The sequence below is a fragment of the Aspergillus vadensis genome (assembly GCF_003184925.1).
Source record: "Aspergillus vadensis CBS 113365 unplaced genomic scaffold BO88scaffold_17, whole genome shotgun sequence".
In the NCBI taxonomy this organism is placed as follows: Eukaryota; Fungi; Ascomycota; class Eurotiomycetes; order Eurotiales; family Aspergillaceae; genus Aspergillus; species Aspergillus vadensis.
Genome location: NW_020292055.1, coordinates 383978 through 410354, shown reverse-complemented (window position 1 = coordinate 410354; position 26377 = coordinate 383978). Strand labels below are relative to the sequence as shown.

Here is a 26377-nt window from a genome sequence, read left to right as displayed (position 1 = left end):
AAGAAAGTCCGGCAGGACATAGAATCTCGGGACTCGGGTAGATGGAAATAGCACTACTGCTTGGCCCTTCGCCTTGCTTCTACTAGGTACGAAAATGTCTCGATAATAAAATTGTCGTATTAATTCAAATGACCATCTAGGTCAGGGTATCCAAATATAACCATATCGCCAATCAAAACAAACAGAATAGAAAACATGATTAAACACTCGAGGGCTCGCCCTTCGTGTATTGCGTGCTCTCCCTCGAAGTCATCACCTCCTCGCTTCGTCGGTAATCACCCCGTGCCTCCAGAATAGCTGCCTCCTCCTCTGGGTCCTCCGGAAGAATCAGGTTGAGGATCAGCCCGATCAGAGCGGTAATGGCGAACCCGTTCTCCATCACCAGATCAATAGCATCCAGCAATCCTGTCAAGCCGCGGTTGTTGCCGCTGTAGGTAAAGACGTAGTCGAACCAGTCGGATACCAAGGTGGCGCCCATACCAACAGCGAACGAAGCGGTCAGGATGAATCGGTTACGACGCGTAAATGGCACACTGGTGATAATGCGGACACCGGAGATAGCCACAGAGGAGAAAAGGAACGTGGTCATGCCACCAAGAACGCTATCGGGAATGGCAACCAGTGCAGCGGCGAACTTGGCGAAGATACCCATGATGATGAGGAAGAAACAGCAGCAGTAACCAGCTGTGCGGTTGGCGCACTTGGTCAGCGCGATGACACCGTTGTTCTGGGCAAACACCGACATCGGAGTCATGGTCATGAGGCCGGCCAGCACACTGGTGAGACCGTTGCCCAGAACACCACCCTGAATACGTGAGTCGAAGGTGGGACCTTCAACTTCAACCTGAGATACATCGCAAGTGGCGGTAATGTCACCAATCGATTCCATCATGACCACAATATACACTGCCAGCAGTGGAAGGATCATGGGCGGGTAGATGGTCAACGGGAATGTCTTCACCCAGATAAATGAGGCCACCGGCGCAGCATCAATACCCGATCGATCGAAGTATCCGCAGGCAGCCGCCACGATACATCCTACCAACAATCCCACCACGACCGAGCAGGATCGCATGATAGGCGCACCAAACCGCTCACAGAGAATGATCGATACATACACCAGAAATCCGAGACCGATAAACTCCGCACTTCCCCAAGGCAGAGCATGCGGTGCGTCCGCACTAGGACACAAGGCACCGTTTCCAGGATTCTCAGAGCAGGTTCCAGAGCCACCTGCCCAGTCCTGGAAAGCGGATTCGATAAGACTGGCTCCAATCAGGAGAACAGTGGGTCCAGTGACGAGGGGAGGAAAGACACGTCTCAGGATCTTAGGGCTCATGAAGGAAAGGCCAATCTCGAGAAGAGCACACAAACACGATGTTCCCAGTAGAGCGCCATAACCCTTAGGGCAGGGCAGCTTGGTTCCATCCTCAGCGGTCGGGCAATATCCACTGGAGTACATTTGTTCGAAACCACCAGTTGCGACGGTGATTGTAGCAAAGGAGATGCCCACCACTGAAGTCAAGCCAGTACCAATATAGTATTTCGTTCCGTAGATATGGAAACGGAACATCTGAATGGCGGACAAGATACCGGAAGCGATGAGAGATGTTGAGACGAGGTATTGGTAGTCTTCTGTTCCGAAGTTGGCACCAGATGTGCCTCCTATCATGATAGGAGGTGAAATAACTGACGGGTCAGCACGCTTCAAGTATCAGAGAGAATCTAACTCACTGCCACCCAGCATTGCCAGCGCATGTTGTAGTCCAAGCAGCATAGCCAATACGATAGGTACATTGTCTTCGAGCCCGAAGAATGGTGCAGAGCTTCGTTTCTTTGTGATGAAGGGAATATTCGGGGTGAACAAGTAAGCGTAATCATAGTCTCCAATGAGGCCCTCTCTGCGACATATTAGCACATCGACTGGTTTAACGAGCTTCCATGACCGACCTTGTGGTGAAGGTTTTGACAAAGCGGCGGCCGACGTCATTCCAAGTCCGCTTAGGCCGGTAGTCCGGGCCTATCTGATCAGGACCGTCCATAATGTGAGGCAATTTAATGTGTAAAGGATGTGGATGTAGAAGTGTAGATGAAACTCGATGAGTTACGGACGAATGGAAGATATCTCGATGTTAAAATCTGGACCCAGATGAAGTAGTCCGAGTGGAGTGAGGGGTCGGTTCTTAGCAATGGCTAGTTGGATCTGGGGAATAGACTAAGACCATTCCAAACATCGACGGGCGAGGTGTCTATATACATGAACCATCTTCCGTGAGCTCGAAGATGAATCGGGATGACTGAAGCTCGGACCGGGGCGTGGATGATACAGCTATCAGTGGCGAAGATGATGGATGAATCAATCGAATAATGGTAGGCAGTGGTTATCTCTAGGCGCCGGCGTGGCAGACACACGAGCTAATTTCCAAGCGAGCTGCAACCTGCAGCAGACCGGGGCAGCGCTAGCGATGACTGGTTCCTCTGGCGATTACGTTGTTCTCGTCCAGGCTTCAACTGTGGGCCCTCCGATAAGAACGGACGGCTGACACGCTGCCCTCATGTAACCTCCCCGGCCGCTTATCAGTCCCCAGATCGGGTTCCGCCGAAATCCATCTCTTGCGTCTCCCCCCTGATAGCCGGTGGCCGATGGGTCTTGCACTGACGAACCCGACGAGGCCGGAGTAGAACTCATCCAGAACGTGGGAGGACTGGGGGGGGGGGAGATGATCGGACTGATATAAGCTAAAGGCAGACATGCATAAGGGGAGAATCGAAGGGCCGACGATGCTTCTTTCGCCGGGTTGCAGTCCGGGGAACACCAGCCCCAATGCGGCAATCCATTAGTCATAGATTCAATCAGGCCCAACTTTATTGTAACCTTGACTGCTGCCCGTGACTAACAGCGTAGCAGTAGTCTATATAGTACCTGTAGATCTGTGAAGAGCATATATTCCACATAGGATTGATGTAGAGATGAATTGGACGATAAATATGAATGCTGGTGTCTTCAGGTAATATGAGCATCAAACCCTTCTCATCTTGTCTCCACAGTAGGACTGAAAGAAATGTTGGATCTGCGTTCGCTTTAAAACTATGGAGGATTGAATCCTTCGCATCTTCCGGGGTCTTGCATGATCCTATAATAAATACTTTATATGAATGTAACTCTACTATCGCTGTCAAGACGGACAATTCGTTTTGACTAATAGCTCTTACTAGTAGTATGTGAAACTGACTGCGATGAATGTAGCTAGCTAATAACTGTAAAGGAACGCTTTCAACCGCCTCCTAGACTCTTCTAGGGCAAGCCACGATGCACTGAATGCACGCCATACAGCTAGCTTGATAGTTCATAGTAAGTGCTAGACTGGTGGCATTCTTTGACACATCAGACTCCATAATCAGTGGAGCAAGTTCATGACCGTTGCTATAACTATTCTGACGCTTTCGCTAAGACCTGTCACATAATTGTCATATCCGGTATTCCCTCAAAGTCCAGATTTCATGTTACTGACTAGTTGGTATCGGCATGCTTTCTCATTTCCTTTGTTGGGATATTATATATTTGCATCATACATAACTGATAGAGACATTATTACGACCACGTAATATTAGCTTCGACAATTTTTCCTGGGTATCAAGGTTGATAGTCAACAAAATGTTTTGAACTCGTGCTTATAAGTCATGCACAGATGCAAGTTCAGATCTAACAGTCAATAGATAGTAGTTGTACAATCTGGACGCTATGGATAGTATCAATTCAAGGAAGATAACAATTTCGAACGGTTACGTCGTTCTTACAAATATCCTTCTCCCACTCACCAAGAATCTCGATGTAGAGTGAACTTCATGTTTATGTTCCTGAGATTCCCTGGTTGACAAATCTCCTATGAATCATAATGCTGTTGAAGTATATCATTAATACCAATCCCAAATCGACCAAATAGCTCTATACCGGTCACAGAAGACCACTATATCCAACCACCCCCGTAGTTGCCGAACGAAAAGTTGAACTGAATCTGTCACAATTACTTTCCAGCGGGGACAAAGTCCAGGAATTTATAGCGCATCCACACCATAGTCAGCATTAAGGCCTAAACTGTCTCTCAGCATAAATCCGACCTCCAGACTATACTCTCTTCCACTCATCACATCTCAGCATAAAACCCCCGGCATACGGAAATACCCACACTCCGCAACTATCAAGCGTAACCTTAAATAGTCTATATTCAGTGACAAATACCTCCACTAACACCCGTACTATGAACCGATAAAAACTATTCTCCGTTTCTCGGAATATTACTCTCCGACACGATCCCCGATCGGCAAGAGGCTGAGCATTGTCTAGTTCTATCTAGCCGTGGGGAAACGAAAGGGGCTAGAGCTACTAGTGGAGCCGGTCCGTCAGTCCGAACCACGTATTCTTGGCCGCTGCCAACCTCGGATCGGCAAGGGCCGGGAGAGGGGAGGCTTTTGATGCTACATTGCGGGTGATTTCGGAGGAGAGGAGTGTAGAGTTAGTGTGAGTGAGATGAGTGAGTAATGGGGTTGGATAATAGGTGGGTGTATATTTTGATGGCTTTTAGATTTGTCATGGGAATGTGAGGTTGATTGAAGGGTTAGGAAGCTGTAGATTGGACTATGGGATGGAGTGCTTCTGGTCCATAGTTATTTGCGATATTGTTTCTGAAGTGTGTAGGCAGAGGTAGACTTGGAATGGTCGACCACTCATGTTCAGGAAAGCTGCGATGCAATGCTAGAAAAGTCATTGGTGCAATATCTATATTATCGGGCTACCTGTGAGATTATAGTACAGGTACTAAGTATAGTATTTGAACAGATGTTTAGTCATTGCTCTTGAGCTTGATAGACGTGAGAGGATGAAGTAGAGGTTGTATATCAGTACTGATATGCGCCATATCATCATGGAACAAATATTGCTAGCAGTCTTAAGATGTGTAACAAGTACTAGACACGGGGTTTTGCCATCGAAGTATCAGTAGTTGTTGTTGTATAGTATATGGAAAATGGTATAGTATATATTCCTTTTGTGTCGGTCGGACAACTAGTAGTGTTCGAAATGTACCTCGTATGCACTGCAACTGTATTTTCTTTCCTGCAAAACCCCAGACTAGAATTAGTAGCATTCCTACTACTGTCATCTGCCACCGGCGAGGGAATTAAATCTAGCAGTTTGAAACGCATAGAATTGATCGGTAATGTACCTCACTATTTGGGATATCTTTGCATACTAGTCAATATATCCAACTAGAGTATACCCATATCGATTGAACAATATGTGACTATCAATAAACTATGATGATCATCAATGCCTGCTAATTGACCGCCATACTCGTGGTGTGGTTCTAATGGGCTGTGAAATAGTATCTCACCGGTCTAGATAAATACTTCGGTCTATCCATACTCCGGACCGAGTGAAGCGCAAGGGATCTACAGAGTCAAGTCTGGGAAAAGCAACAACCAGATTTTACGCAATGCGCTGTTTAACAACCTGCTGGACAAATCAGAGACTCTCCCAATTATTGATGATTTTATTGGCGGTTAGTGAAGGATGATTTCAAATTTTTCTCAAACCATAGGGTATGGACAAGATCTGTCCCAACCAGATGAAAGTGGCACGACGTGCTCAACGGAGCTGTAATGGCCCCGGTCCATAACTTTGATTTAATGCCACTGGGGCGATCTGATAACGTGGGGATCCAGTGAAAATGATCCCTTGTCTGGGGAATGATTTCAAGACTTGCGGTGTGTGGGACGCCTTGCTTGGATGGGGTGGCATGTCCCAACCAAGCTTGGATCATGTGGTTGCCTGAGGCGATAAGACTCTAGGGGAGGAATGTCACATGTGTCACGTGGTGCGCGGTTGCCAAATAATGAGAAGGAAAAAGTGTTGGGGAGAATGCATGCCTGAATCATGTGGCGACGATCATCAGATTTTCTACGGACTTTCAAGAGCATCAACTGAGCACCCGGGAAGAGTTTGTGCCGAGGAGCTTGCGGCTCGCAGTCATGCCAAAACTGAATTTGGCGTTTCAAACTCGGCCGGTGGCAATAATGTCCACTCATAGGGCTGCCTTCAGCGGAAAAGTCTGAGCTGAGTGGACCAATGAGTGATCCAATCATCCAAGACATGCTGATTATAGCACTAGATTGCGTTAGTGTGGCCACCGCATAAGCAAAGACTCCAATGTTTCAATGCTCCAGAACTAGGATCAGCTTTGAAAGAGATGGGGACAATTGCTCAACTCTGTAGTTAGACGGAGTTGTGCCACTCCGTGCAGGCGATACTTTTATGCGGAAAAAGAAACCGTCCCGAAATCCAAATCGGGATCGAGAGCCACGGGTCAAGCCACCCGAGGCATGACACCAGCCACACAGAGCGATCAAGGGGCAAAAAACGTTGGGGATTCAACGAATGGTTGAACCATCGTGATTGGTGGACCACTCCCGGCCTTACCAAAAATGGCAGTTTCTGGCCGGGCAGCGCCATCGAATCAGAAGTGGCCCAACAAGCTTAGTTGGAGGAACAGGCGGCGCTGTATGGTTGGAGATACTCCGGCCATTTGCCATCGCGGATACACTCTGCGATCCGGACACCTTCCAGACGTGCCTGGATAGTAGTATTGATCCTCTTCTCTCTCTTTCCTTGTGCCTGTTGAAACCCGTCGGCCACTTTGGGACCTCGGGATCTTATGATTACTTCACTGATCTACCAGTGAGCTTGCCGTCAAGCCACCCTTCTTTACTTATTCCACGCGTGTGTCCTCATAGTCGCATCATTATTATTGATTGTCCGCCTTGCTTTTCCCCAACCATCATCCGCCGGTGGACCCTGGTAGAGTTCAACTGCCTCCGAATTTTCCCTCCTTCACTGGCTCAGATCTGCCGCTTACTTCTTCGGCCTTTCGATTGCATTCCCCACCCTTTTTCTCCGTCTCTTTTTTATCTCTCGCCTCTGGCCCTTCTCTTTAAACCCACCCTCTCCCGCACGCATCCCTTCTCCTCCTCATCCGAACCATACTGCAGGGGTCGAGTCGATACACACCAAGGACATCACCATGTCTGCAAAGCCAGCAGACGCCTCCCGGCCTCGCGCCGCTGACCCCAAGAAGGTCCACATTGCCGATACTGTCATGACACGCGGCAACTGGTACAAGCATGTCAACTGGCTGAACGTCTTCCTCATCATCGGTATCCCCGTGTACGGCTGTGTCCAGGCCCTTTGGGTGCCCTTGCAGCTCAAGACTGCTATCTGGGCCGTCATCTATTACTTTTTCACTGGTCTCGGTATCACCGCAGGTTGGTTTGCCCCATCAAAAGGTAACACTGTCAAGACAGCATGCTGACAAAATCTGCCTCCAGGATACCATCGTCTCTGGGCTCACTGCTCCTACTCTGCTCGTCTTCCTCTCCGTATCTGGCTTGCCGCCGTTGGTGGTGGTGCCGTCGAAGGTTCCATCCGTTGGTGGGCGCGTGATCACCGGGCTCACCACCGTTATACCGATACCGACAAGGACCCCTACTCCGTTCGCAAGGGTCTGCTCTACTCTCACCTGGGATGGATGGTCATGAAGCAGAACCCCAAGCGTATCGGCCGCACCGATATCTCCGATCTCAACGAAGACCCTGTTGTCGTCTGGCAGCACCGCAACTACCTCAAGGTCGTTTTCACCATGGGTCTGATTGTTCCCATGCTCGTGTCCGGTCTTGGCTGGGGTGACTGGTGGGGTGGTTTCGTCTACGCCGGTATCCTGCGTATCTTCTTCGTCCAGCAGGCCACCTTCTGCGTCAACTCTCTGGCCCACTGGCTCGGTGACCAGCCTTTCGACGACCGCAACTCCCCCCGTGACCACGTCATCACTGCTCTTGTCACTCTCGGCGAGGGATACCACAACTTCCACCACGAGTTCCCCTCCGACTACCGTAACGCTATCGAGTGGCACCAGTACGACCCGACCAAGTGGAGCATCTGGGCCTGGAAGCAGCTTGGTCTGGCCTACGACCTGAAGAAGTTCCGTGCCAACGAAATCGAGAAGGGTCGTGTCCAGCAGCTCCAGAAGAAGCTTGACCAGAAGCGTTCCCGTCTCGACTGGGGTACCCCTCTCGACCAGCTGCCCGTTATGGAATGGGACGACTATGTCGAGCAGGCTAAGAACGGCCGTGGTCTCGTTGCTATTGCCGGTGTTGTTCACGATGTGACCGACTTCATCAAGGACCACCCCGGTGGTAAGGCCATGATCAACTCTGGTATTGGCAAGGACGCTACTGCCATGTTCAACGGTGGTGTCTACTACCACTCTAACGCTGCCCACAACCTTCTCTCGACCATGCGTGTGGGTGTGATTCGCGGTGGCTGTGAGGTTGAGATCTGGAAGCGGGCCCAGAAGGAGGGCGCCGGCTATGTTCGTGACGATGCCGGCCAGCGGGTGATCCGGGCTGGTGAGCAGGTCACCAAGATCCCCGAGCCCATCCCCACTGCCGACGCTGCGTGAGCGGTGCGATGTCCATGACCCTTTCGCCTTATATTCTGATGTACCATTTGCGAATACGCTGTGTTTCCCACTCCGACGATCCTTCGTCTTTTAATTTAGCACTCGGGGCGTTCATTCTTTCGTGTGTATGGCGTTGATGGAGTTGGCCTACTGTTTTATGTCGACGGAGCGAGTTTGAGTCGACGCGGGTTTACCTATTTTATTTGAAAAAAGCGACGAGATGTGACGAGGAACATCGATTGTTGAAATCCTGCATAGAATCCAGATATCCAAAGTGTGATATATGTTTATGAACAGTTGACTGTAGGGCTTTCAAGCTCTTGTAGCTACGTAATAGATCTGTCGAAGTGGACATGAAAACCCTGGACCCGGCAGTCGTAGAGTGGATCGGGTCGTCAAGCGGGCCATAGCTTGGTAATGAGAACATGATGGAAAGACAGGAATAGCAAACCAGACATGGAGGGAGTGTGGAGTCAAACAAACAGAGAGGAAAGAAGATGGGGGAAATGTTGGTGGTGCTGGAGGAGAACACATGATCGGCCGGACTGCAGGCTCCGCCGGGACCAGCTCAGCTGCACTTCTGCATCACCAAACAGCTTCTCCCCCCAAAGAGTGTCCACTGTCGAGCCACGTATTGATCCGCTTCTTCCATTGCAGTAGCTTGCTTAGCACCCCGCCTTTCCACCACCTGTGCCCCTCCTACCGTCACCATTCGCTCCCCTCTCTGTCGCACCTTTTATCTACCCGCCTTCCTCGTCCTTCTCGTGGGCGTCTTCCTCGTCACCGTGGCTCCCCCGCTTCGCCTTTCTTCTCCCGCCTTCAGACTTTCCTCGGTCTTGGGCCATTTCCGCGGCTCTCGACTTCCTTCAACCTCCCATTCAGCTCTGACAAACCTTCGCAAATCCCTCACAACTGCCAGCATGGCCCCCGAACACCTCCGTCGCCCTCCTCAGGCTCCCCCCGTCTTCACCGCAACTGCTCAATCCATTGTCGATGACGCCAAGCGACTCATTGAAGCCTCCCGCAAAGTTCAGGATGACGTCGTGGCTACCGTCAAGCCCGACACGGCTACTTTCAACGCCGTCGTGAAGCCCTTGGCCCAGGATGAGAACGTCATGTCCCTCGAATCACACATTCTCGGCTTCTACCAGGCCGTGTCCACTCAACAAGAGCTGCGGGATGCGTCATCCAAGGCGGAGGAGCTGATGGATGAGTTCTTCATTGAAGCTGCCATGCGCGAGGATGTGTTCCAGCTCGTCGACGCTGTGCTTAAGAAGAACGAGTCCCTTGACCCCGAGTCTCGCCGTCTGTTGGAGAAGGAACACAAGGATTTCATCCGCAATGGCTTGGGTCTTCCGGCTGGACCCAAGCGTGACCGGTTCAAGGAGATCAAGAAGCGTCTCAGTCAGATTAGCATTGAGTTCCAGAAGAACCTGAACGAGGAGAACGAAGGACTCTGGTTCACCCGCGAAGAGCTCGATGGTGTTCCGGAGGATGTCCTGGCTGGGCTGAAGAAGGGTGAGGGTGAGCACGAGGGCAAGCTCTGGCTGACCTTCAAGTACCCCGACCTCTTCCCGACCATGAAGTACGCCAAGAACCCCGAGACCCGTAAACAGGTCATGATCCAGAACGAGAACAAGTGCAACCAGAACGTGCCTCTTTTCCGAGAGGCCATCATCCTGCGTGATGAGGCCGCTCGTTTGCTCGGTTACCCCAACCACGCGGCATTCCGCATCGAGGATAAGATGGCCAAGACCCCTGAGACGGTCAACACCTTCCTGGGTGACCTGCGGTCTCGTCTGACGGCCGGTGGACAGAAGGAAATCAAGAGCCTCCTTGAGTTCAAGAAGTCCGATCTAGAGTCCCGTGGAGAGAAGTTCGATGGTCACTACTACCTGTGGGATCACAGATTCTATGATCGCCTGATGTTGGAGAAGGACTATTCTCTGGATCAGCAGCTCATTGCCGAATACTTCCCTCTTCAAACCACCATTGAGGGCATGCTGAAGATCTTCGAAGAGCTCTTCGGTCTCGTCTTTGTGGAGATTACAGGTGAGGACCGGGAGAAGGTGGCCCCCACCGGTAAGGGCAGCGACATTGTCTGGCACGAGGACGTCCAGATCTTCAGCGTCTGGAACGATGAGGGTGAGGGCAGCGGCTTCGTCGGCTATCTGTACTTGGATCTCTTCCCCCGGACCGGCAAGTACGGTCACGCTGCCAACTTCAACTTGCAGCCGGTAGGCACTCTACACAGCGCAAAATAACAACATTTGCTGACATCTATAGGGTTTCATCGACGCGGAGGGCAACCGCCGCTACCCGGCCACTGCGCTGGTGTGCAACTTCACCAAGCCGACTCCCAAGAAGCCCAGCTTGCTCAAGCACGATGAAGTCGTGACTCTGTTCCACGAGCTCGGTCACGGCATCCACGATCTGGTTGCCAAGACGATCTACTCCCGTTTCCACGGCACTAACACTGTCCGTGACTTCGTCGAAGCACCCAGTCAGATGCTCGAGAACTGGTGCTGGACCCCATCCCAGCTCAAGTCCCTCAGCAAGCACTACTCCACTCTCTCTCCTGACTACCTCGCCGCCTGGAAGGAGCAAGCCGGTAGCCAGGAAGCCCCCTCGGAGCAGATCCCTGACTCCGTCATCGAGAACCTCATCCGCACCAAGCACGTCAACGATGCCCTGTTCAACCTTCGCCAGCTGCACTTTGGTATCTTTGACATGACCGTCCACCAGCCCGAGAGCCACGAGAAGATCAAGGAGCTTCCTATCTCGGCTACATACAACTCCCTGCGCAAGCAGATCACACAGATGGAGGGCCCAGAGAGCTTGGGCCTGGGCGAGGAATGGGGCCATGGTGAAGCCACCTTTGGTCACTTGATCGGTGGCTATGATGCTGGATATTATGGTTACCTGAGGTACGTCCATTCCCATATTAGGTGTGGCTATTATATGTCATGTACTAATACTTTAACAACAGCTCGCAAGTCTACTCGACCGACATGTTCTACACCGTCTTCAAGGACGACCCCATGAACCCGACTGCTGGCCGTCGTTACCGGTACAAGGTGCTTGAGAAGGGAGGTAGCCAGGATGAGATGACGACGTTGACAGAGTTCTTGGGCCGTGAGCCCAAGACTGATGCCTTCTACAAGGACATGGGATTGGCTTAGACTTAGGAGGAATGATGAGATTCCGGTTGAATTGGATATGGCATGATATAGTATACGACCGGACTGGAAACAAAGATGGGATAGAAATATCGGATAGTCATTGGCTGTTGGTATCAATGAATCCCTTGTACATTCTAAGCAGCATAATTCTTCTAGCCCGCTAGTCCGCATAGTTCGTCCATCCATACCTGAAGCAGCACATGATCTCTGAACGTCAGCAAGCCCAATTCTACCGCAGGACATCTCGCTCCATTGTGTGCAACCTTTACAGTGGCGTTCTAGGACATTCCCCACTGGGCCTGGTGGATCAGTGTCTCTGGATGCTGAGGGGATGAGGTGGTCCGCTATGATCGACTTCCTCTTGCAGCCAGCCACTGAACAGCTACAGTGAGACTAGACCCTATGGGTTCTTCGTACATACAGTAGTCTCTATTAATCGGTGAGCAATCAACCATGATGCTCAATTGGAATTGATACTGGCCGGTTTTAACTCAAGTTATCTATAGGGCTCACCTATGGTTATAGAGCATCGCTAGTCATACTCAATAGTCGCTACTCATTCTGCATGGCGGATAATCTCTCTCTCCCTCTCTCCCCCATCACTCCAAGAAGAATGCAGAGAAATAATCCGACTGGATCCGGGGTTAAATATTCACGTAGTCCACATTGCGGGGGTTGAACCAATACATGTTCTCCACTTTCATTCAGTCCCTTGATAGCAAACTTTAATTTTCAAGTTCTCGGTTTTGTGGAGCAAAACATGTACGTAGATCTAATTGTCCCGATGTCAATTGTATTTCCTTTTCATTTAGAGCCAAACCACAACAAATTACTCAATAGCAATATATATTTCTCAACCCAGACCATTCATCGGCAAGTAATTTTCCACCATCTGACCTAGCTTTGTCTAAACACCCAATGTTCAATCCCAAGCAGACAAGAACCCAAGAGATCCCTACATCTACCTTCTGCTGTGATAGTACCTTCCCAAACCAAATCAATCCCCCGCAACAGCAGCATCATGTAATGCGACCGCCATCAACAAGACAACTAACCAACCACCACCGCAGCAATCCGTTCAGATCTCAAAGATTCCTTCTGCTTTGCAGCTTATGTAGATCATACATGAGTTCGGAAATGGATGTTCGGAGAACCCTCCATACAGAGCCTTGTTTTGTTGCCGGTATGCAACAACACACACACACAGAGATACCAACCAGGGCGGGCAGGGTGTAAGAGAAGCCGTGATTGGTATCCGGAGCAGCCACTTTGAAGTAGACGACGATAGCGATACGCCATATTGAAGGGCCTCCCATCATTCGGGGGTTGGATAGGAGGATTGTAAAACAAATTGGGAGTAGTGATGACGGCAGGTCTATTCTTCTCTCACCATCATGTATGTTCCTCGCAAGCCAGACCGGACCACATCACGCCGAGAAGAGAAACACTAATATCCTCATGAGATATCAACCAGAGCACGATTTTCATATCCATCTTGATCCTCTCAAACTGGAATATTCAGAAGCAAATTCGAGCGATGCATTGGCGACGTTGTTTTCCTTCTCGCTGATTTGTACAAACTCTGCATTGCTTGCTAAATGGTAAACAAGCGGATCATTTCTTGCACATGATCGCTAGTTTCTTTGTATTCTTCGTCTAGAGACGAATGAGACACCGCGTTAAGCCTATGTAACATAAACCTAGCAGTAAGCTTATGCTGCAACGGAGCTATGAGCTTTATGTCGCCATGGTATTGCTGTTCAGACGGTGGTAGTGGTAAGTCCCTCCTTCATCATGGGGTATATATAGAAGACATATGGATGGTCATATGGTGTCTATTCTTTGTCGAGCGTATAGTGTGTAGACCTTTCGTACTTGAAACCATCAAAGCATCACTGCTCGCTTAGAGAGCAGTATTTTTCTCTTCTTTCGTCAGTGATTATATATCGAGGACAACAGAATTGAGTTTTAGTTCAACCTGGATTGACAGAGGGAGACAAGCAGGCGATGAGGCAAGGAATCTCCAATCATGGGAGTTCTCGCTCTCCCGTTGTTACTTTATTCAACAAAAGCTTCCAGTAGACGTCTGTCAGCTTAGGGCAGTCAATCTTGCGGTGATACAGCCCTTCCCACAGCCGCTCTGCAGATACGCCTGGATCCAGTACATGTTCAGCGCCTTCTGCATCGTTTTGAGGTTGATCACACCCAGTCCCCCTTCTGCAAGTGGCCTCATCGCCTGGACATTCGCAATTGGCCGGGTCGCGAATCCCAGATATATTTGCACAGTACCTTCTGGATATGCATGAGCTCATTGACCGTCACCGGTAAGCAGTGGATATAGAACCACAGCTGGCTTTGTAGGCACGTGCGGGCTACGGTACTGGCCCAAGGAATGGGAAATTGGTCCATGACGCGCGGGCCACGGCTTCGTAGCCTTCTCGGGGGGTTACGATAAGTGTACGAGAGACCCCAAAGAGAGCTTCAGATCGGAAAGAGTGGAATTTAGTAACTTTCATGAAGTTGGAAGCAACAGAGGGCCACCCGCCCCTGACTTGGCAAATGGTGCTTCGAAACTTTTTGCGTTTTCTTGCCTGCTTCCGTAGGTCGAGACGTTGAGTCTGGCTTGTTCATTTTTTTTTGTCTGCTTTATCTTGTCAATGATGATTCCAGCTTCGAGAAGTTGCCTCGTTTTCTTCCATGATGTCAAGAGAGTGTATTGTAAGAGATGGTACTATAGCGCCAGACCCAGAAGACATGGATTACCAGGATCAACAAGTTGATGTTGATGTTGATATTGATGCTCAATGTCGAGGTATTTCTTTGGCTGTAATTAGACACTTCTTCTTGCGTCAATCACTCGTATTGAAGAAGAATTGGCCAGCTCTTTTCCGTGTACCCTGCTCATATGGAGGAACAAAACGGATTGATGGATGGCAGGGAAAGGTAATAGTGTCAATTGAGACTGATGATTCGTAACCGTCTCTGGTATGGACGCCAACTAGTCTATACCGACACCGTATCTCGAGCCTTTGCACAATGGCTTGACACTTCTCCTCTTCCATTAGTCATGAGTCAACAGAGTCTATCATCATCCAAAAAGCCAAACAAGGCAAAGTTCGCCAAGGTCATGGATCAGAAATTCTGATCTGAATCAGCCAGAGTAAGTCGAACCATGATCTTCTCCTTTCCTGAAAGTCTCTGTGTCTAGGTAGGTGTAGTATATATATAAATTCCGGACCAGCAAGCAGACCCTATTCTGTCCCAGTATTTCTTCCCCGCGCCATTCAAGGTGTCTTCACATACATATGAAAGCCTTAACTGGCATCATGTCGAGACTTGAAAATAGCCTGTCGTGCTCACCAGATCCGGGTTCCCGGTGGGGAATGTCAAAGTGCACCGACTCTGTACCGCTGATGGGTGAAACAAGGGACCAAGGTGCGAGTAAACATCTCCTCCGAGTACTCCTCATCTTCAGTAGGACCCACAGTCCGGAGGGGGCCTGTCGAGTTCATTGGATGACGTGCCACTTCATCAATGCTGTTTATTCCGAAGAGCCAGCCCCAAATCATGGACATTCATTGTTGTGTACTCGACAAGCTCTGATATACTTGGCTAAGCAACGCAGCAGTCGATGCTAAGGCAATACACGTCTTTCAGACAGTATCAATATCATCGATAGCTCAAGCCAGCCATGCGACGCAGCCTAAGATACACCTGCCACTAGCCTCCCGCTTGATGTAAAACTGCCCGGACTTCAGGGAAGATTAATATACTCATAATGCTCAATACTCCCATTAGTCGAGAGTGGGTATTCTTCCACAATCACTTGTTCTCCAGCTCTTGATATCAGATAGCAACTGACTGCAGAAAACCAACCGGAGAGGATGTTGTCTGAATAACAACGGACTTAGTATATAAGCTCTCGAGGGGCTATTCCCTGATATCAGAACAGCGCACATTGCACAAGTGATCTGAAGGTTAGGGCAACAAAGGATACGGGAGTCACAGAATTCAAGAAACCCGCATCTGCCATCACAATAGTCCGTCTCCCTGCCTTCTTATCTTATGTTTATTCTCTATGCTGACGTTCTTCAGAACAGGCCATCGCATGTGCAGAAGCACACCCACACCCAATCTTTGAGAGCATCATATTGTAGCGAGGCGAATCGTGGTGCAAATCGCATGTCGATACAGCGTCAGCTGTGGTATGGAAAGAAAAGATATCACGATCCACCCGCTCCGTAAAAGGCATCGCTCTGATGTCCTGTCTGCACCTTGAGAAGGATATTCCAAAAAAGGTAGCTGGACTGTGTTGCTGACGTAATGGAGTATTCTGGGATGAGCTTGTACTCTCGCGAGAACAGAAGCATTTTTCGAGAAGAAAAGCATCTCGTGGTGTTGCAGGGGCTTTCCCTCAAGGTCGGAGAATCGCGTGGAAGTACTCAAGCATGGCTCGGACGTCTCGCGTCACGAGCATGGATGAAAGAAGTCATATGAAAGCGACACTCGAGGAGGTAGTGAATATTCTGGGTGGTAGCAGAATAAGAAATTGTTGTAGGAGAGACATTTGTAGCATGTTGCCTTCTAGTCATGGGGTCTGAGAAAGGTATCTCAGGGAGCTTCTCAACGACTGAACTCGCCGAGTTTCACACTGCCCTGGAGCTTCCCACCGCAATCACTAGTAGTTCCTTTTCGATTCTATTTTGTGGTTCATCCTATTCCTGGCTTTTCTGTAGGGGCGTCATGTTCTCTACCCATGACATTTCTCCGGCTAACCACGACGGTTGTATATGGGTCGGTTCGTTAGGCATTTCTTGCCATGCAAGATTGAGGCCCCGATTATCGACAAAGCAGTCAAATAGCTCCGCCCTCTTATTCTCTGTCTGCCTCTTTTGGCCTGGTAAGGGTTTATATATCCGTAATCCATTTTGCAGACCCCATGGCGTGTCAGTTTACGGCAAATAGCACCCACAAGAATTCGTACCTTCTTCGGTACTAGTTGCCACAGGCACTCATGTCTTGTATCGCCTTATAGATATCGAAGCGATTATTGGATACCACGTACGTGGCCTCTTGGAAAAGAAGATGGAAGATGCTATGAGGGATGTGTATGCGATCAATGTCCAGATCAAACCGGGCCAGGGCACCCCATCATTGGTCATCTCGCTATCATTAGTCGACTCATTATTCGTTTATATATACCAACAACTTCAAAGGGAAACGTTGAAGAGCAGCGCGATGTGCCGCAACTCCGCCACTCCACCCAGCGCAGACCCATATGTCCATCGAAGGTCAGTTCTCTGGTCACAGGCACCTGTATGTCTCTCTTCAGTCATCTTCGGTGTACATGGTGAAAAATATTCCATTGATGAGACGGCATCGAGACGACTGATGCAGCGACATGCCAGACACGGTGATTGAGCTCAAGCCGAAGAACCTTGAATTGGACAGAACAGAGCCAAGAGTCATTGCGGATCACCATGTCTTTTGGACTCTGTCCACGAAGCCACAGTGCCATTGATATGGGAATGGGCCGCTTTCTTTTTCGCTATTCTTCGTGCTGCTAAAGCAGTATGATGTATTGTGTATTATATAGACGGTTATATATGATGTTGAGGGGGCAAACGCCCCCTCTGTTGCTTGGTGATGGTTTATATATTAGAGACTCTGATCAGATTGTGTTTGCTGATGATGAAAGAAAGACTGGATGAGTAGCAGGGCAGTGGCTGTTTATATAGGAGTGGGTGGACCTTGGGCTACCAATCCAAGGGAGGAAATTCCCTGCATACAGCAGGGTAATTCCATGAGGGATCGGGACTTACCATGGTTCTGTCAGCCTTCTTGAACAGCTAGAAGCACTAAATTATTTGGAATTTCCCGGTAAATCTTCACAGAAGAAGTCATCACTTGTGTGGTGGAGATTCCAAATAGGTTTGGGAATCTGGACACCTGTATGACGAGGCATGATCCGATTGCGTCATCGTTTAATCTAGCAATTTTATGGACGTATTCATAAGTCAAACTTAATACTGGCTGTTTATTCAAATAACCCTGACATACTGTAGTTCCTAGGATATACAGTGCAATATCGTTTGTGAATGCTAATGCTTTTCGCATAAAATGTTATAGTAGACATACTATACAAGTGAACCTCGATGACAACTTCAGTTTGTGAAGAATTACTGGGAAGATCACAAACAATATTCCTACTACTATACACTTTCAAAAATCTAGTCTAAACCTTCTCCTCCGGTCCTTTTTAGTCATTGTAATAATATAAATGAAGTTTGACCCAATATGATGCCGAAAGCCTAGATAATCAAGATAAAGTGAACCACCGGGAAGGAAGAGCGGAACACCCACCCACTCACCCAATGGATGATGCATCAAACCACCACTTTAAATCCAACCTCAACTCCAAGCATACCCCAGTCAATCTAAGCAAAGCTTAAAATCACACCATCCATTTTCGCTCTACTTCAATTTCTCTGAAAGAAAAAGGATAATATCAATAACAATGCCCCGACCATGACCCCCGCCCATCATCATCTCCAACAATACACTCATCAATTACCACCAAAACGCGTGACGCGTGAACCCATCCACCATATCACCCCAACCCAACTCAACACAAGACAACACCAGAAATGAACCACCTAGGCCTTCCTCTATCTACTCAGGATCCTCGTATTTTTACCTTTTGATTCCTTTCATTATGAGAGAATTCGGGCTAACTACTCACCAGACCGCGTAATCTCCTTCCCGGCCTCGCAGTCCCTACACGCGTCCACCGCGTTCCCAGATGCTGCCTCAGGCAGCAAGGCCATCCCGACTGGGCTGGTCGCGCTGGATGAGGCGATCTCTGCCCCGGTGATATCGACGACGTCAAATGAGCGAATACGTGAGTTTACTGAGGGAAAAGGAGAACAGCCAAAGGGGTTGCCGGTTGGTCATGTTACGGAGGTGTTTGGGCCGCCGGGGGCGGGGAAGACGATGTTGGGGTGAGTCTGAGTTTATTTCTCTATATTGATTTATAGGTGGTTTGAGTGGAGTGGGTCGGTAGTATTATCTGATGTGGTGCTGATGAATGGTGGTTAGGTTGAATGCTGCTGCTGGTGCGCTGGGGAGGGGGGAGGGAGTGGTTTGGATAGGTAGGTTTCTTCCTATTGCTTGTGTTTGATATGAGTTAACAGTTGTTCTTTGGGGTGATTGAAGATACGGCATCGCCACTTCCTAGGCCTCGACTGCGCAAACTGCTCGAGTTGCAGTCTTCCGCATCGCCGTCGTCTCCCAGGTCCGAGACTGAAAACCTAACGTATATTCGTGCCCCCACACTCCCTCATCTCCTCTCTCTCTTCCATCATCCACCTGCCTCTTTTCCACCCCCAAACACAACTCTCCTTGTTATAGACTCTGTCTCTGCCCCCTTTACTCCTTATTTCCCAAACCCTAGTGATATTAACCAACCGCAGCAAGCGCAGAGGGATGTACAGAAATGGCTCACAACGCGAAAGTGGAACGTCATTAGCGATCTTGCTGCTCAATTGGTGAAGTTCGCAAGCAGGGCGAACCTGGCTATCTTGGTTATCAACCAAACGCATACACGAATTCGGGGACAGGTGAGGGCAACGCTGTCTCCCATATTGAGTGGAAGGGGGTGGGAATCGTGCGTTCGTGCTCGGATCGGGGTTTATGGTGATTTTGGGTATGGTGGGGATGGCGGATGGGTAAGGGTTGCGGAGGTCATGAAGAGGGGTGGGAGGCTTGTCACTGTTAGGGACAAATCAACCGTAGTGCCTTTTCGGGTTGCAAATGTGGGTTCTTCTGATTTCCTTTGTTAATTCTTTGCTTGGCTGTAGGTGTGTTGACTTGTCGACTAGGATGGATTGTATGCTGTTGAAATGGGGCTCGAAGGTAATGAAGAAGATGGCGTCGCCGTACAAGTCAGGGAGAAGCAAGCACAGGATGAAGATGTGCTTGAACCGGAAGAACCATTGGAAGAGGAGCCGGTGGAGGAGGAAGAGCCAGAGCTTGAAGATTACCAAGCACAGGACGATTCCGCACAAGAGGAGCTTGCGCCCGAAGACCGTGCACCAGAAGAGCCTGTACCAGAAGAGCCCGCATCAGAAGAGTCTGCACAAGTGGAGTCTGCGCAAAAGCAACCTGCACCAGAAGAGCCCGTAAATGAAGCGTTGGTGCATAAAGAGCCTGTGCACGAAGGGCGCACACAAGAGGAGCACTTGGAGAAGATACAGACCCAGGAGGTTCAAGCACAGAAAGAGCAAGCACAAGATGTCCACTCCGACTCAGCTCCTGATACTGCAAGCCAGCGGAAGCGAAAGGCAGAGGAGATCGCGGACAGCCAGGATGAGGAAGATTCGGAAGGGGTATTTGAGTAGGTCAAAGGTGGAGAGGATCAAAGTATTATCTGCCTTAGTATAGAGTTCTATATATACCCATTGTTTTGGATAGGAAGCAGTCCATAGGTGCCAAAACCTGCTTTATGGCACCCGCACCAATCCTATGAATGAGCTAGTCGATACATCATCATCGGGAATGCGATTTGTGGGTTAGCAGTGATCGTCATTTGGCCGCTGAACCCAAGCTGAAAGCTCCCTCATTGTCACGAGTTTTCCGGTGTCGAGGTTGATGTTTCTATGGGTTCCATTAGCGTACCCTGTGCCTGGCACGCAAAACGGTGTGCGGCTGGATACACTTTCTCCAGCAGATGCTAGGCTCCGATCCGGAGCGCTGGTAGTTTCTCGGTCCAAAGAATAGAGATTGATGTCCCGGTCAATCGATATCGGCCGGCGATTCTGTACCACAGCAACGAGCCGGCCCAAAACAGCAAACTCAAGCTTCAGTTTGATACTGTATATCGCTCCTTTCAGCGTGATCTGCACAGCATAAAAGCTGGCATACTCAAGACCCAGTAATACGAGGTCCATAACCAGCATAGCGACGTTGATCCAAATCAACTGATACATGATTTTTTGGTTCTCACGGACAAGACATATCCGCAGCATTAACAAAGTCTCCCACATGTATAGTCCAGACAGAACGATCTCCTGGATGGTAAAGCCGGTCATCTGAACCTTCTCCATGATATTGTATCCAATCACCCAGGCTGGCTGCTCATCACCGACAGCATTGGATCCGTATGTCAAGACTGTCGTGGGTACATGTAGGAGGAATACATTCGCAATAATCATGTACAGCACTCGCTGTAGGATGCGCTCGTCGCAAATGACAAGGTGGAGTCGTGAGTACAGGACGACCGCCTGGCCCGTGACCATGACCCACCAGCCGATACTAAGTATAGTGACAGATAGATTCGAAGGGGCTTGCGTGAAGAACTTCATAATAAAGCCCAATGTGTATGGTAACACGCCTGCGCAGCCGGATAACAGCAGGCTCCAAAAGTATAGGCCCTTCCATCGTCGGAAGGTCGATAGGACCATGACAACTAGCTCAGCCACATTGTAGCAGGCAATGGCCATGAAGAATAACAAAGTGGCTTTGAAGGCACCACCACTGCTTGCGAGCTCGCCGCTGATGCCATCCAGCGGGTCTTTCGTAGATGATACGGACATAGTAGTTGATAAATGCGAAGTCAGGGAAACACAGAATTAGCATTCCGTGTGCACGAGCCGGGTATCGATAGCGCCGGCGTCACAGGCTATGTTTAAAAGCCAACCGAAGTGAAGACCACAACGCCAATGTCCACCTGAGTAGATTGCAGATTGAGATTCACACGCTCAGCTCTCAACTAATTGAATGAAGTCGTTGTAGGCAGTTCGCCGTCTCTGAGTACCCGCGCCATCAATGTCGATACCTGTGGTCAGAGTACCATCCACATGTTCTCAGCCTTGGAACAAACGAGTCGCAACCATCAATCAATCTCACGGTAGCGTCAGGCATCAATAGATATCTCAAGAAGGAAAGGTTGTTGAATTGGAGTCTGCACAACACACCGCATCCAGGGTCCTGACGTGGTACAACTATCCAGAGTAGTCGATAAAGTCCGGGCCACCTCGGACAGAGTTTCATCTAATGTCCTAGCGCCGTCAGATCTGGGGAAGTGGAAGGATGCGAAGCTAGTTGCCAGTGGTGGAGGGGCTTGGGGTAAGGGGGCAGATCAAGCTTGGGCCACGGCGAGGGTGGACGATGGTTAGAATGTCAACTCAGGGACGAGCGGACGATGTTTTGAGGAAGTCTTGTCCGATCGGCGAGCTGGATGACAGGTAAAATCGCCATTGTTGAGTCCCCGCTTAGGCTTGCTGGTCTTAGTCATTGCTTTTGCTGCGGAGAAATTGGTGGAAGGAATGGCGTCGGCGATCACTAGTCAAGATGGCTGGCGCTGATGGACGTGTGACTGCTGCAGTGACCCGCCCACTGACAATCAAAAGGTCCAACGCTGGAATTGCTTCTGTGTAAATGCCCAGGTTTCCTCCCGAGCTAGATTGGTCATTCCCATTTTGCAGAAAACAAAAAGGACGGACTGACTACGACGTTACAATGGGGGCTCTATGGGTCCAGTCCATCCTGCAGATGCTGTGTGGCCTGCAGGCCCAAAGCCCAGCAGCCCAATTACTGGGTCTAGGAAGACAGGTGCAGTCGTGCAATTTCATTGACAATAGCATTCATTTCCGATCAGGTTTTTGAAGTATTACTGGCGAGTCTAGAACCGCCCAAATATTCGTCAGGTTCCAGGGTCACTCCTGAAAACCCACCTTTCAGCTCCCCGGTTACTGCGTGGCCGGGACGCCCTGTCATATCGCGGAAACCTCGCAAGACTTGAGTCGTGTCTATTATACTACAAGGCTCGGTATGTCAAGATCTGTATCGATCTATGGGGTAGTTCATAGGTTGGTGAGATAGTCCTCAATCTCCTCCTTACTCAGCTTCCTGAAACGGGGTCCGCGCGATCCTTCGACACCCTCATAACCAAGCAGATGATCGGCGGGAGGACCAACAATGCCTGTTATCGTCAGCAAGACAGCAATAGAATCTGCCAGATGTGAAACTCACCAATTTCTATCGTATCACCGTTCATCTCTCCCTCGATGGTCTCCTTCAAAGTCAGGAGAGCAATGTGAATGGCATCTTCCAGCTCGAGACCCTCGGTGTAACGTTTCTCAAGGAATGTCTTTGCGCTCGTCGCATGTCTTCCAATGGCCGTGGCCTTCCACGGATAGTAACTGCCACTGGGGTCGACCTGGTACAGACTGGGGCCGCCCTTCAAGATACCACCCGTCTTGCCAGTTGCTTTCTTAGGCTCGTCCTCGCCATCACCCCGCTGGGCCTCTCCTGATTCAGGCTCAACGCCCTCGTCCCAGCCAGCAATCAACAAGCTGACACCGTACGGTCGGACACCACCAGATTGAGTCGCTTCTTGAACAACTCGGGCAACGTCCTGCACTAATATCCGGGTAGGGGGGTATTCGTTATAGATGCGCTTGTAGCCAGTGTGAGAAACCTTGCGGGCCCGGTCCACGAGCACACGGTAGTCTGGGCCCATTCCAGCGTAGACCATGCCGATGTCGGGTGTAATCAGGGAGATCTTGGAGAGGGAAGGCGGGTCAATGAGAGGTGAGTTGGCTTTCTTTTCGGTTGCCAGAACAATTCCGTTGGTAGCTGTTGAGTAGCGGTGGTCATCAGTAGCTATTCGAGCTAGGCCGGGTGGATCAGAGCTATGTCATACCTTTGATGCCCAGAGCAGTTACACCCTGGTTGACAGCGTTCAAGGCATATTCTAGAACTAGTCAGCACATTTGTTTAAACAGCTAAAGTAGGTAGCTGTCTTCATTACCAATCTGAACCAGCTTTCCGCTGAGCAATGTTAGCAAGGACCCTAGCTATCGAGCAGTGAGCTTCTCTTACCTGGGGGAAAACGTGGTCAGAGAAAAGGAGTAGCGATCAGCCATGAGTGCGTCTTTCCACAATTACAAGCTCCGGCGGGTATGAGAATGTGCAAAAGTGATGGATGAAAGGTGAACGGAGATGGGATGAGGTCGTGGGGGATCAAGAATGGAGCTACCCTCAAGGACAGCAGGCGGCAGGATGTTGACGCAGCAGCAGCAGCACCGCCGGCTGGTTCGGCGCCAAGCCGCGCCTCGGGCGGTGACGGTAGGCGAGCGGCTAGTGCGGTTACGGCACGACTTCTTCTCCACATCGCCTTTTTAAGCTGGCCTCTTTTTCCCTCACCCACTTTTCCCTCTTTTTTCTCCTCGTCCTCGCGCATCTCTCGACACAAACGCCTACCAGTTACCGCTAGAGGTTCTCAGATCGCTGGTAGGTCTGAGAATCATATTATGCCATTGGCTCTGAGACTGTTCAGGCAAAGGCAGAATGGACCTGCGCAATGAGCCGCTCTGGCAGTGGCCTTCGAGCTCTGCCTCCGCCTCAGCTTCGGACCCTGACTTTGATGTAAGGCAGAGTCCAGAAGATGTTGCTGGACCTGATGAACCTTCGCAATCTTCAGGCGAGACTACCAAAAAGCATTACCCTCCTCGTACATGTCGCATCTGCCTGGAGACCGTCTACCCTACCTTCCCTCCTCCATCCGAACACCTGCCTGGGTTTCTTCAGTCCAAGCAACGCGTGACATACCAGTCCTCAGACCCGGAGTCGGGTCGGTTGCTTCGCCCTTGCAAATGCAAAGGATCCTCGCGTTATGTGCATGAGGGATGCCTACAACTTTGGCGTCATGCGGACCCAGGCTATGGCAAGAGGAATTACTGGCACTGTCCGACATGTGGCTTCCGCTATCGCTTAGAGCGCCTCCGATGGGCACACTGGATCAGTAGCCCATTGATGCAGCTTGGACTTACTTTAATTATTCTAATGTTGACTGTATTTTTACTTGGTTTTATTGCTGACCCAATCATTAATCTATACGTGGACCCTATGGACCCCATTATCCGCTCGGATTACTGGGATACACGCCCTGTGTCGAGTATATTACCGGACAATGAAGAGGCTTCCTGGACTGAGCACTTCATCAAAGGGCTAGCCTCTTTGGGCTTTCTGTCTTTCATCAAGGCTGTGTTTGCACTTTCTTCACGGCATGGATTGACACTGCGCGGCACAGGGATGTTTGGTGGCGGAAGGAATTCTGGCCGCAACCGGGTCGCGTGGTTGGTCATCGTCATCGGTGTTGGTAGTTTCCTTTGGGTATGTTTACATCATGACTTCTCCTTTTATAGCAACTTCTGACCGCGAATACTAGGCCGTTTACAAAGGTGTAAGAACATGGAGCTGCAGGGCTCTAGAAAAAGCTGGAGAGCAAGTCATGGATGTTCCGTTGCCCGACGACGAGGATGAAGATGATAAAGCCTCTGCTGAAAAGTCCGAGGAAAGTAAGAAGGAAGACTGACCTTGGTCCGACGTATGTCATCTACAGTCATGAACCTTCGTATCTAAATTTGTTTTTGTTTCTTTAAGTGCTCTATTCGCTGGCGATATCCACGCACTACTTTGAGTTGTCACACTCCTTATCAATGAGGTGCCAATCAGTCACTGTGCGAAGAACGAGGCAGACCCTCGCTAACCTCACAGATCATGTTCTGTTTAAGTAGTGTGGCTGGCGAGGACGTTTTGTTCTTTCCTTTTCACCTGCTTAGTTTCCGCAGTCATGACTGGAGGGAGGGTCAAACTGCATCTCGATTAAACTAGACGCTCGATTTTTCTGTAAGCGTCATGGATTGAGATGCGGTACACTATACGTAGTTTCATATACCCTGAATGTTATTACCTTGTGCCTCTATTTAATTAATGTCATTCTTAAGTACATGTTAGTTTCTCGAGCCAAGCTGTGCTGGTGGGCAAATTGAATTGAGACTTGCTCAAATACGAAGATCGAGGCAACCCTGCTTTGACTTTATCTCACCACTACAAGCGGGGTAACAATGCCCACGAGTGAGTAGGGATGCCCAACTCTGACTATCCGGTAATGTTTCAAGGGTATCTGCCCACCGCAGATCGGCACCTATTTGTAGACCAAATATCGAAAAATTATTAGCAGCGATAGCAATCTCATCCAGGCAATCTTCTTTTTGTATAAACACTTTCTTGGTCCTTTGCCCATGCCATCATCACCAGTTTCAGTTCTCATAGTCAGTAGTGCTTGAGCCGAACCACGGGAAGGGCCGTTCCGCCAGTGGTTGATCCACTATACAACGCCCAACTATTTATTCATGAGACATGGAGTTATTTGCGACATTTCTCACATTTACAATGCAATCGACGATTCAGTATGAGTGGTGATTGAGGACACTAGGTTGGTCTGATACCAAGTGAGAAATTCCGTGTTTTATCCTCGATTCATGGCGTTGAGCCCTAGTAGTCTTCGTCTGTTCTTCATGTCAGTAAAAGCCAGAACCATTGGGTAAGCTCATAGCCCTACTTCTGCCAGAGGATGGAAGCAATTCATATAGACACGAACCACAAGTATGCCGGTATGGTTCGATATCGTGCGCGCGATTGCAACCTTCCAGACCAACTATCTCGAACGGTCAAAGATAGCCGTTATAGGAGATAGTCACATCAAGATAGTTTCCGTCCCTGTGCCCACAACCGCTGTTCCTGTGATCACAGCCGCACGGTCAAGTAGTTCAAGGCGTTGGCAGCAGTATACACAGTGAATCTTTCATTGCTTAGTCGTCGCCGAGATCGCATGGCCCG

At 49.6% G+C, this 26377-nt stretch overlaps 7 protein-coding genes across 7 annotated transcripts; 4 read left to right on the top strand and 3 right to left on the bottom strand.

Moving 5' to 3' along the window:
• Positions 1–199: 199 nt before the first annotated feature.
• On the bottom strand, positions 200–2042 carry BO88DRAFT_416842 (nucleobase:cation symporter-2 family protein; the record flags this gene model as incomplete). Its single annotated transcript, XM_025708276.1, has 3 exons — positions 200–1689; positions 1735–1901; positions 1951–2042. 3 exons carry the CDS (start codon positions 2040–2042, stop codon positions 200–202), a joined length of 1749 nt encoding a protein of 582 aa, XP_025561142.1.
• A 4814-nt stretch (positions 2043–6856) lies between these two features.
• BO88DRAFT_81063 (stearoyl-CoA 9-desaturase sdeA) lies at positions 6857–8666 on the top strand. Its single transcript, XM_025713159.1, has 2 exons — positions 6857–7317; positions 7381–8666. The coding sequence occupies exons 1-2, from the start codon at positions 7077–7079 to the stop codon at positions 8508–8510; spliced, it is 1371 nt and encodes a 456-aa protein (XP_025561141.1). The 5' UTR covers positions 6857–7076; the 3' UTR covers positions 8511–8666.
• A 764-nt stretch (positions 8667–9430) lies between these two features.
• BO88DRAFT_344233 (M3 family metallopeptidase) lies at positions 9431–11692 on the top strand (the record flags this gene model as incomplete). The annotated part of the gene is made up of 3 exons (XM_025703224.1): positions 9431–10747; positions 10797–11437; positions 11500–11692. 3 exons carry the CDS (start codon positions 9431–9433, stop codon positions 11690–11692), a joined length of 2151 nt encoding a protein of 716 aa, XP_025561140.1.
• A 6647-nt stretch (positions 11693–18339) lies between these two features.
• Positions 18340–20091, top strand: BO88DRAFT_344543 (uncharacterized protein; the record flags this gene model as incomplete). The annotated part of the gene is given in 5 exon segments (XM_025703235.1): positions 18340–18379; positions 18438–18693; positions 18791–18866; positions 18886–19506; positions 19573–20091. The coding sequence occupies 5 exon segments, from the start codon at positions 18340–18342 to the stop codon at positions 20089–20091; spliced, it is 1512 nt and encodes a 503-aa protein (XP_025561139.1).
• Positions 20092–20176: 85 nt separating this feature from the next.
• BO88DRAFT_80856 (uncharacterized protein) lies at positions 20177–21399 on the bottom strand. Its single transcript, XM_025713158.1, has one exon. It carries the CDS (start codon positions 21283–21285, stop codon positions 20263–20265), a length of 1023 nt encoding a protein of 340 aa, XP_025561138.1. The 5' UTR covers positions 21286–21399; the 3' UTR covers positions 20177–20262.
• A 907-nt stretch (positions 21400–22306) lies between these two features.
• pre8 (proteasome core particle subunit alpha 2) lies at positions 22307–23733 on the bottom strand. Its single transcript, XM_025707106.1, has 5 exons — positions 23576–23733; positions 23505–23524; positions 23397–23447; positions 22724–23329; positions 22307–22673 (listed from the first exon to the last, which is right to left on the bottom strand). Exons 1-5 carry the CDS (start codon positions 23617–23619, stop codon positions 22555–22557), a joined length of 840 nt encoding a protein of 279 aa, XP_025561137.1. The 5' UTR covers positions 23620–23733; the 3' UTR covers positions 22307–22554.
• Positions 23734–23909: 176 nt separating this feature from the next.
• BO88DRAFT_368912 (RING finger domain protein) lies at positions 23910–25545 on the top strand. The gene is made up of 2 exons (XM_025704124.1): positions 23910–24868; positions 24924–25545. Exons 1-2 carry the CDS (start codon positions 24044–24046, stop codon positions 25068–25070), a joined length of 972 nt encoding a protein of 323 aa, XP_025561136.1. The 5' UTR covers positions 23910–24043; the 3' UTR covers positions 25071–25545.
• The last annotated feature ends 832 nt before the right edge of the window (positions 25546–26377 follow it).

What these genes read in the sequence shown, in the direction of transcription:
- BO88DRAFT_81063 (XM_025713159.1), top strand. Translation starts at nt 7,077, where the DNA reads ATGTCTGCAAAGCCAGCAGACGCCTCCCGGCCTCGCGCCGCTGACCCC. An exon ending in TGGTCTCGGTATCACCGCAG is followed by an intron (nt 7,318 to 7,380) that starts GTTGGTTTGCCC and finishes ATCTGCCTCCAG; the next exon opens with GATACCATCGTCTCTGGGCT.
- BO88DRAFT_80856 (XM_025713158.1), bottom strand. Translation starts at nt 21,285, where the DNA reads ATGTCCGTATCATCTACGAAAGACCCGCTGGATGGCATCAGCGGCGAG.
- pre8 (XM_025707106.1), bottom strand. Translation starts at nt 23,619, where the DNA reads ATGGCTGATCGCTACTCCTTTTCTCTGACCACGTTTTCCCCCAG. An exon ending in CTGACCACGTTTTCCCCCAG is followed by an intron (nt 23,525 to 23,575) that starts GTAAGAGAAGCT and finishes AACATTGCTCAG; the next exon opens with CGGAAAGCTGGTTCAGATTG. An exon ending in AACTGCTCTGGGCATCAAAG is followed by an intron (nt 23,330 to 23,396) that starts GTATGACATAGC and finishes GCTACTCAACAG; the next exon opens with CTACCAACGGAATTGTTCTG.
- BO88DRAFT_368912 (XM_025704124.1), top strand. Translation starts at nt 24,044, where the DNA reads ATGGACCTGCGCAATGAGCCGCTCTGGCAGTGGCCTTCGAGCTCTGCC. An exon ending in GTGTTGGTAGTTTCCTTTGG is followed by an intron (nt 24,869 to 24,923) that starts GTATGTTTACAT and finishes CGCGAATACTAG; the next exon opens with GCCGTTTACAAAGGTGTAAG.